Genomic DNA, 10,347 nt, shown 5'->3' on the forward strand with positions numbered 1-10,347 from the left:
GGGGGTGGGGGGTGGAGCAGGCTCTGTTTTGGGGGGTCAGCAGGCAGGGCCTGTGGACGGATCACAAGGGGGAGGGAAGGAGAGTCGAGAATCAATGAGGTTTTGGCTGAGCCGCTGGGCAGATGGTGGTGCCGTTTACAGAGATGGGGACACTGGAGGCGGAGGAGTGGGTGTTCAGGCTCAGGACAGACAACAGGCTGGTGGCCAGGTGACCGGCTCTGTGTAGCACAGGACGAAAAGTGGGCAAAACAGACCCGACTTTGAATAAATAGCCTCTGGTGGGACAGTCGATGGGTGGGGCTCCTCAGGGAGGAAGCGACCCTCTCCCAGGGCCTCTGGGCCACCTCCCCTCCGGTGAGAAGGAATATATCAGAATTTCCTCCCCAAGCTTCACAGCCAGAACGAGCAGAAGGCAGAGGAGGAAAAATTCACTTCACGATCGCTCTGACAGTCCGCCGTTCATTAATGAAATTCCGACACTGCTGTCTCTGACATCTGCTTAATTGACCCTGGGTTTAGGAACCAATTTTGAGCCTCAGCTTTGCGTAGCTACACCCGGCAACGGCATCTGACTTTATTTTGTAAGATTCCGGAGCGCCTGGGGGGCTCAGTCGGTTACGCGTCTGACTCGGGCTCAGGTCATGACCTCACAGTTTGTGAGTTCGAGCCCCACGTTGGGCTCTGTGCTGACAGCCTTGGATCCTCTGTCCCCTCTCTCTCTCTCTGCCCCTCCCCTGACATTCTCTCTTTACCTCTCTTTCAAAATAAATAAAAACTTTTTAAAAAAATTCTTCTATTTTGTAAGATCCGGGAGTCCGGAGCGGCTCCCCGTTGGCCCCCGGGAGGAAAAGCCGTCTGAGCAGCCAGTGTCATTATTCTGGGTCAGGATGGAGGCACAGCAGGGGTTACCGGCGGACAGCAGTGGGCACAAATGTCATTGTCAGGAAACAGAGGAGTCCCTCCGCCCGGATGTGGCCTCCATTTCTGCTGCTCGTCCCCAGGCCCTCCTCTCCCCGCCTGCTGGGGACAGAGCTATTCTAGGCAGTCGGACTGATGGGACCCAGCCTCCCGGGGATGTTAGACGGTTTGCCACAGGCAGGCGGCTCACAGTCTGATCCGGTGACATTGTGGGCATTCCGGGGACACTCAAGGACCAGATGAGGGCTGCCTCGGGAATTCCAGCCTGGCGGTGGCTGGAGGACGGCACAGGACACAGATGCTGTGCCACCTGTGGCCCGAGCTGACGCACCCCCCTGCACCCCACCTGCCTGTCTGGGTCAAGGTTGTGTCCTAGCCTGTACCCACACCCACAGCTCCCCTCCCCTTCCTAAAGCCTGCCTCTGCGGGGCTCTGGCTCATAGTAAGTGTTACTTGGAAGGTCTGATTAGCCGGTCCCTTGCGCCGGAAGAGAAACAGCTACAGATTGTAAACTCAGTGCTTCCAGAACCAGGGAGGTCCTGTAAAGGCGGAAAGCGGGGAGCCTAGACAGCCAGAGTGCCCCCTTCTGGCCTGGGCCTTTGCTACCCAGGTCTGCTCACCTGTGAACCCGTACACAGGTCTGAACAAGGCCAGATCTCTGTATTTTTTTCAAGCAAAGCCAGAACACTGGATTGATGGGAAATCTCCCAATTAAAAAAAAAAAAAAAAACGTTAGCAGTTAATTTTTGAAACGCATTCAAGCACCCAGATCAGAATGTGTGCAGAGGCACTCCGTGAGCTCTGTGTCCCACAGGACCCGGGAGCGACAGTAACTAAAACCTTCGACAGCTACTGCGTATTAAGTGCTTTCACAGGCCATGTACTGCACCAAAGGCTTTGCACGTATTTTCCTCAATTAAATTTTGGAACACCCACGGGGAGGCGGCGCTGTCATTCTCTCTACTTTGCAGAGGTACGTGGGGGGAGTTGAATCATTTGCGCGAAGATTTGTGGCTGATAGGAAGTGGCAAGGTCAGGATCTGAACTCAGGCCACGCGCCTCTAGAGCCCTTCCTGGTTTACCGCGTAAGATGGCTGAGGGTATTCTAGAATCGTCCTTGAATGTCTCTGTCCATACCTAAAGCCATCCACGTGCTGTATTTTTACAGAAGGGAAACGAAGGCCCCAAGAAAGTCGGATTTAACAGAACAGCCCACACTTCATTCTTTGGGCTCTTTGATACCCCGAGTCTACAGATGTGGGGGCGGCTGGGGGGGGGGGGTTGGGTTTCTTNCACACCTGTTCATGTGCGTTACACCCGCACGCATATGTAGCAGCGGACCCTGTGTCACATACAGAACTGAATGGGTGACAGAAGAGTCGCTCAGAGAAGGATGGCACCGGAGAGGACGCGGGTCGTGTCCCCTGCACCCTGAGCCTGGCCCCATGCCCCGGGAGAGGAGAAAACACAGCTGGGGCAGCCCCGGGCTGTGTGACAGGAGGGTGGGCGGAGGGGGCCCATGACTTGGTCAGTCAGGACTCTGTACCGATGCCTCCGTACAGACCCCAGAAGACTGGGTTCGGGAGCCTTCAGGCCGGTGACTGCTTGGCGACGCAGGGTGCGTGGCCCGCCCGGAAAGGGCACGGAGGCTCCACACCCTCCCCCAGACCCTGCCCAGGGTGCCTGGCTCTTCCTTCCTGGCCTTTATCATCTCTTTTAACGAACAGGTAAATGTGTTTCCCTGAGTTCTGTGAGCCCTTCTACCAAGTTAAATAACCTGAGGAGGAGGTCACTGGGACCCCTGATCTGTGGCCTGTAGGTCAGAAGCACAGGTGACAGCCGGGGTTTGGCGCCGCTGTCAGTGCGGGGTGGGGGGGGCTCACCTGTGGGACTTGAGCCCTCACCCCATGGAACCCGAACCCAGTGCTGACTCCGGGTAGATGCTGCCCGAATGGGTCGAATTCTTGGGCGCCCTGCTGGTGTTCCAGAGTTGCTGGGAGGGGTCAGGGGGCAACGCCCCACATTGGCATTGGCTCCATGACCCCTGAGAAGAGTTGGCATGCGTAGAAATTTTTAATATTTGTCACAGAGGAAGGGGCCCATGAAAGCAAAAATGCCGAGGGCCCACAAAAGTCATTTAAGAATCTGCAGCTTGCTTGACCCACTGGAAAAAACAACGAAATATTTCCGTGGGCAGGTCCTGCCTCTGGCCTTCCGGCTGTGGCCTCTGGTGTAGGGTTCAAAGTCACCCGCAGTCTCTACAGATATGGGGGGAGGGGAGGTCCTTGCTGAAAGGCCCCTGCTCGGTTAGATTCTCTTCTCCCCCGACTGAAAGGCACAGATGGAAAGGCGACATATATCCTGGAGTGTTCACGGATTAGCCTGTTTCCAGTCAGTTCTCTCCTCCCCCTGCCGAGCCTCCAAACTATTTCAAATTATAAGAGTGACACAGCCTTACCTTCAAATACTCAAATAATTCAAAGCAAAAGTAGGCTTCCCCATGCACCATTCACAGTGCTCACCCCAGAAGCAACCATCCTCTACCATTTGTGTATTTGCTGAGAACATTTTCTCAAAGAGCAGAAAGGGGAGGAAGGAGAGAGCTTAGCGCAGTCAGGGGAAAGCCCTCCCTGAGGAGGCAGTATTGGCAAGGACCTGGATGCCACGGGGCAGTGGGCAGGGGAGGGGCGGAGGGGGTCTCAGCTGCAAGAGCAGCAGGTGCAAAGGCCCTGAGGCAGGAGCGTGTTGGGTCAGGTAAGCGTCCAACTTCAGCTCAGGTCATGATCTCACAGTTCATGGGTTTGAGCCCCGTGTCAGGCTCTGTGTTGATGGTTCAGAGCCTGGAACAGCTTTGGATTCTGGGTCTCCCTCTCTCTCTCTCTCTGCCCCTCCCCCATCTCTCACTCTCTCTCAGAACTAAAATAAACATTAAAAAACCCTTAAAGTCACTTTAAGGAAAAATATCAAACAATGGTATGTAATAGCACATGTGGTATACTGAGGAGGCCCCGGAAAGCAATCAGAAAGGGGCGGCCTCCATAGTTGGGGGGGGGGGAACACCATATCATCGGTGGGATGGGACTGTCAGAGTCACACGGAGGTGTTCCAGTGACGTAGCCCCGGCCCGGCAAGGTTGGACGGTTTGATTGCAGAAGGAGACCGGGCCTGTTTTGTCTGCATGTCCCAAGCGTGTGTTGGACAGAGTGCATTGGGGCTGCGGCCTGGCTTCAGTTGAAAACTGGCCTTTTAGTTTCCATTGGGCCTCCTCTCCCAGGCTCCTCCCTCCATCAGAGCGGTCGTTGCTGGAGGGCTGGGCCCGGCAAGGAGATGAGAGTACGTGCTTTTGCGTTGTGGACGCGGGTTTACAGAGCCCCGTCGTCGCTAAGACGGTTCTAGTACAGCAGGTGAGTGTCCCCGCGGGAGTCTTACCGCTAGTGCCGCTTGGGCGCAGAGGCCTCTGTCCTTTCAAGGCGTCGTTAAATCATGCTGCAGTCGCGCAAGGACTCGGCTCTCCCTCAGCCAGCTCGTTCGGGCAGGGGTGAGGGCACCGAGCAGACAACCCCGAGGGCTACTGGACCAGAGCAGCCAATCGCTTGTCTCCTCGGAAATTAATTTGTACAATAGAAATGGAAGCACTTTGAGACCCTCGTTCTGAGCCCGTTAAAAAAAAAAAAAGAAAAGAAAAAGAAACAAACGGTTCCGCGCGCTGGTTGCTTTTTTGCTGGCGCGGCATTTGGGGCTGCTGCTTGCTTTCCAGAAAGGTCTGACAGTGGGAGGGACAGCGTTGTCCTTTCTGCAGACCTGGGAGACCCAGACAGGCCAAGTTCTCATTACTGGCTGCTCTGTCCTTTCTCCTACTAGTTTGTGAAGAGTGGGCAAAAGGTTGATTCTGCCTAGGCACTAGTCTAGTGCCCTAGACTCACTGTCTTGAGAAATATTTACTGAGCACCTACTATGTGCCAAGCACTGCTCCGGGCCTCAGGGCTGGGGGGCCTCCGTGATGGGGCGCAGGCAGACAGCAAGATAAATACGTAAGTGTGTGAAATCCACAGTTAGAGATAACACCTATGGAGTCAGAAACTTAAAACAAGGAAGGGGTGTCAGCCGTCAGGGGCAGGGAGCAGAGACAAGAAGCGGGTGAGGGCACAGGCTGTCAGGGTTCAGGGCGAGAGGCATTCCAAGCAAAAGGAACAGCAAGGCAATGGCTCTGAGGCCAGCGTGGGCGCTGCAAGTCTGAGGGCGGAGCCGACGCCCCTGTGGCTACAGAGAGTGGGTGGGGAGGGAGATGTGGACCCAGGGAGGCCCGAGGATGACTTCAGGGACTTTGTTCCCTGGTGAGTGGGAGCCACGGAGGGTGCCATGGAGAGGGTCAGGAAGCGAAGCCGTTGAGCTAATTTGGAAGAGAGAGGATAACCAGATGCCCAGGGAGGAGGCGACCAGGCCGGATGGTGGACAGACTTTGGAGGAAGAGCAACAGGCTTTGCTGAAGGATCGGGTGTGGGAACAGGGAGATGGGGCCGAGGAGGAGCAGAATCACTGCCCACGTGGCCGGGGGAGGGGGGGAGGCATGAGGGACACGTAGCAGCTGATGGCGTCTGTGAGGCAGGGGTCTGTGCAGAAGCTTCCGGGCTGTACGGAGCCAGGGTGCGCCTAATGCCAGCCAGCCCCTCACCTTTCCAGAATTTTCATGTCTGGGTGCTACCAGTACTACTATTGACTTCTTTTGTTTTCAGTTTATCTATTTTGAGAGGGAGAGAGAGAGCACACGCGAGCAGGGGAGGGACAGAGAGGGAGGGAGGGAGAATTCCAAGCAGGCTCTGCACTGTCAGCGCAGAGCCGGACATGCGAGTCGAACTCATGAACCCTGGGATCATGACCTGAGCCAAAATCAAGAGTAGGACGCTCAACCACCTGAGCCACCCAGGCGCCCCTTCCACCAACTTCCTCTAATCAGCTGTAATTTGTGTGTGTGTGTGTGTGTGTGTGTGTGTGTGTGTGTGTGTGTTTTAAGAACAAGGTTCCACTGCCCCTAAATGAGAGAAGCCGGGATTCTCTGCCCTAAAGGAAACTAAACCACTCGACTAAATATAAGCCAGTGTTGCTGCCCTCCGAGAATTCTGACAGGCGGTCGGTTCACTCCCCGTTGAGACAGGCCTTGGGTGGGCGTTCAGGACATGACAGCACCGGCTGACATCTCTCTCGGAGTTGATCCGCGGTGGAGGGACTCACTCACCCATGGCCGGCATCCCTGATGCTTGGTGATGTGCTGCTGTGCCGTCCCCACTGCTGACTCTGGGATGGCCAGGGGACCCGACGTCCAGTCCAGGACTCTTCTCACTGAGGCCCAGAATGGACCAAGTGCCTAGGGCTCAGGGTGCATTTTCCTGGGTGTATCAGCACTGCCCCCTGTGAGGTGTGAACCGGATGTTTCTTGAGCGGGACTCCCAGCCCTGAGGGGGACGAGCCTGGGTTTGAGTCCTCACATCGCGCTTCCAAAGGTATGTGGCTTTGACTGGTCATTTAATCTCCGTCCTCAAAAGGGCTATTGAAAGCGTGGAGTAAAATGGCGCATGACATGTGTCCAGCCGTGCATACAGCAGGCATTCGGCCAACCAGAGTTGCGACTCTGAACAAGCATAACGGTTATTATTGACGTATGACACCGCCCTCTACCCCACGGAAAAGCTAGACCTGTCCCTTCCACTGAGGTAGGTCAGGAGGCTGCCAAACCCAGGCCTTCAGGCACCTGTCAGGGCCGTGGCTGGGCAGATGTAGGATGCAAGACTATAAGGAGCAGTGGCGAGCATAGCAAACCAGAGAACACAGGACGGATTTAGCGCTATTTAAAGTCAAATTTTTCAACCCCGCAGCACCAAACACCCACGTCTGTGAATGTAAACCGAATGGGGCTCCTGAGTTCTAAGAAGCCTAAAGAGTAAGATCTTATCTTCTGTTAATTTCACAGATGTTTATTGAGCACCTACTCTGTGCCAGGTGCTGTTTTAGGCTGGGGAACGTAACAGTGAACAAAGCAGGCCTCAGTGTCTGCCGAATTCTGGGCCAAGGAGGCCCCCCTGAGGTCTGTGACATTTGCCCAGTAACCTGCCGGAGGCTAGGAGGGAGTGCCCCGGGTCGAGGGCACAGCTCCAGCAAAGGGCGTGGGGCGGGAACGCAGCTAGTGGTCGACCCTGGGGGGTTGATATCTTGATTTGTGGTAAAAATTCAGGGTAGAAAGACCCGACCGGCCAGCCGGAGGCCTGGGTGGAAAGCCCTCCCCAGGGGCGGCCCCGAGGCTGGTGAGGCGCCAGGACCCTGAGACTGTCGGACCTCGGAAAGCCCACCTCCTCCATCCCCTCCTGAGGGAGGCGTCCTGCCCAGTGGAGAAACCCTGAATCAGTTACAACTGGGGCCCCTGCGGCTTCGTGGGAGGGTGCGTGACCTTGAGGATAGATGTTCACACAGTTCCGAGGCCTGATGATTCCTGTTCCGTTCGTAACCCAACGCTGGTTCTGTCCTCCACCCACCACTGGCGGCCTTAACCAAGAGGCTCAGGAAACACACCGGGTCCCAGAAGGGCGTTCCTTATAAAGAGCAGCTCAGGTGCTGGGGTGGAAAGCGCAGGCTTTGCTGTGCTTCCTTCTGTCACTCTGAGTTTTTACAGAGCACCAGTTACATATTCCGTGGAGGGTGGGGGGGCAGCGGACAGCACCCTGAATCACCCAGAACACTCAGTCCAGGAAAAGTAAAACGTAAACAAGTGAACCAGGGAAGGAGATCATTCCAGAAGGAGACAAATGCTAAGGAGACACACGCACTGGTGTGATCGGGAGTAAACAAGTGGGGGCCCCTTCAGACAGGGGGGCTGGCCAGGCCTTGCTCAGGAGGTCACCTTGAGTTGAGATCCGAATAAACGGGATAAGCCAACCAAGGGGTGTCTTAGGAAGAGTCCCAGCAGAAGCAATAGCAAGTGCAAAGACCCTGGGGCAGGGATGAGATTGGAGCATACGAGAAACCATAAGGAGGCCAGCATGAGCAAGGGGGAGGGGAGAGATGAGGTCAAAGGAACATGGGAGGTGGCTTGGCCGCAAGGACAAGTCTGGAAGAGTCTGGCCACAGTAAGAAATTCCAGTTTTCTTCCGAGTGCCATGGGAAGCCATCCGGTGGTTTTCAACAGTGAGGAGATAGGATCTGCATTTGTTGCCTCCGGGAAGCTCTAAGTCTATTTCCGTCCCTATCTGGCAGAAAGATGGGATAAAAAGAGCCATATAAATCTCCTGTCCGCCCTCGCCTGTAGGGACAGAGTGCTGAGCTGAGGCTGATTAGATGTTGTTAAAGCCTCTAAGGGGCTGTTTGTTGGGTGACTGGGACGGGCAGCCCACGGCTGGTAGGCTCTGTATTGGTTTACCCCTCATCAGTTCTAGAAGCCAGAGGTCCAGAATTCAGGTGTTGACCAGGCTGTGCTTCCTCTGAAGGCTGTAGAGGAGAATGCTTCCTTCCTCTTCTGAATCCCGGGGCCCCAGGAGCTCCTTAGCCCCAGGCTGCGTCCCTCCAGCCTCTCTCACATGGCCGTCCCCTCCGGGTCTGTGTGTCTTCTCCCTTCTGTCTCATGCACAGTGCTTGTCATTGGATTTGAGCCCCACCTGGGTAATCCAGAACGATCTCAGCCCAAGATCCTTAACTACATCTGCAAAGACCCTTTTTCCAAATAAGGTCACATCCCCGGGTTCCGAGGGTGAGGATGGGGGCGTTGGGGGGGGTGGGGAGTCTGCGTCGCTCAGTCCACCCTAGACTCTGAGAACTCTAAGGAAAAGGAAGGAAGCTGAGGTTGGTAGGAGGAAGAGAGAAAGGATTTTCACGGACTATTTCCCTACCCTACTAAGTATTCCGATACCATGCATAGTATCGCACATCCACTCTGCAAACATTTATTGAGTGCCTACTGTGTATCACACACCGTGAGCGTGTTGCGAATTCAGCACTGAGCAGGGCATGAAGTCTTTGCCCCTCCGGGGGGCCCCCAGCAGAGCAGTGATCATGAAAGCACCTGCACACAGTAGGTCTCCAGCACCTTCGCTTCCTTTCCTTCCCAAGCGCCTTTCACCGCTTACAGCTGCACTGCCACTGACGAACAAGAAAGGGCACGAAAGAAGTCACATCACCGAGTGGCATATAATTAAGTCCTAATAACACCTGCGGCATGCATAATCCGAGCTCCAGGGAACCAGAAGCCAGCATGATCGCTGGAAGAGGTGTGGCTTGGCTGATGGCTTGAATTTGGAGAGAGGTGGGAGGCGGATTCCAACCCAGAAGGAGCATGTAGACAAAGGGGCAGAGGAGTGTTCAGGGAGAAGGGGAGCCAGGCGGGCTGGCATGACCAGATTTCAGAAAAAGTGAAACATTCTTGGGAAAGCTCCAAACAAAACAAAGTATAATCTTCCCTTGGTTTACATAGTGATTACTTACAGAAAAAAAAAATACTCTGCATATTAATATCCTGCAAAGAAAAGATGTTCTGTTGATATGTAAGACAAAGTTCTAGTCTAGGCTTAGGTGAGTTACAAACAGGTTTTTGTCTACTCCCCGTGACCGCGCAGCGGGACTGGGGACCCAGGATATTTCTTGCCCGGGACTACCCCGCCGTCTCTTGCTGGCCCCTGCTCACAAGTGACAGTTGTGCCTACCCCATCTGTCCCCAGAGGTTCCCAAAATGCCCCTCCTCCCCAAGGATGGGTGAAGAGCCACTGGGCACCTGTCCCGAGCTGCTGCATGGCGCCTCGGGCACTAATTAAGAGCGGCCCACCGCACCTCACCTTGTGGCTCCTGGTTTCAAGCTTTTGGGGCGCCCCAGGGCATTAGTTAGGCTCGGCGCCTGTCCTGGGCTGTCGTGCAGCACCCTGGGCACTAGATAGGCTCAGCCACCTGTCCTGATTCCTAAGGCACCCCGGGCATTAGTTAGGCTCGGCCACCTGTCCCGAGTCCTGAGGCTCCCCGGGCATTAGTTAGGCTCGGCGCCTGTCCTGGGCTGTCGTGCAGCGCCCTGGGCACTGGTTAGGCTCGGCCACCTGTCCCGAGTCCTGAGGCTCCCCGGGCATTAGTGAGGCTCGGCGCCTGTCCTGGGCTGTCGTGCAGCGCCCCGGGCACTGGTTAGGAACGGCCCACCGCATCTCACCTTGTGCTCCCGGTTGCAGGCTCCATGCAGGTGATGAACAAGACGCGGCGCATCATGGAGCAGGGCGGGGCGCACTTCGTCAACGCCTTCGTGACCACGCCCATGTGCTGCCCTTCGCGCTCCTCCATCCTCACCGGGAAGTACGTCCACAACCACAACACCTACACCAACAACGAGAACTGCTCCTCGCCCTCCTGGCAGGCCCAGCACGAGAGCCGCACCTTCGCCGTGTACGTCAACAGCACGGGCTACCGGACAGG

The 10,347-nt window shown here is 55.7% G+C and overlaps 1 protein-coding gene across 1 annotated transcript in view; it reads left to right on the plus strand.

Moving 5' to 3' along the window:
• SULF2 (sulfatase 2) overlaps positions 1-10,347 on the plus strand; it is a 115,090-nt gene that overhangs the window by 33,599 nt on the left and 71,144 nt on the right. The window contains 1 exon segment of the mRNA XM_077766014.1: positions 10,107-10,343. Coding sequence (XP_077622140.1) covers positions 10,107-10,343 — 237 coding nt within the window.

This window comes from Crocuta crocuta, unplaced genomic scaffold (assembly GCF_008692635.1).
Source record: "Crocuta crocuta isolate KB4526 unplaced genomic scaffold, BGI_CrCroc_1.0 scaffold71, whole genome shotgun sequence".
Taxonomy (NCBI): Eukaryota; Metazoa; Chordata; class Mammalia; order Carnivora; family Hyaenidae; genus Crocuta; species Crocuta crocuta.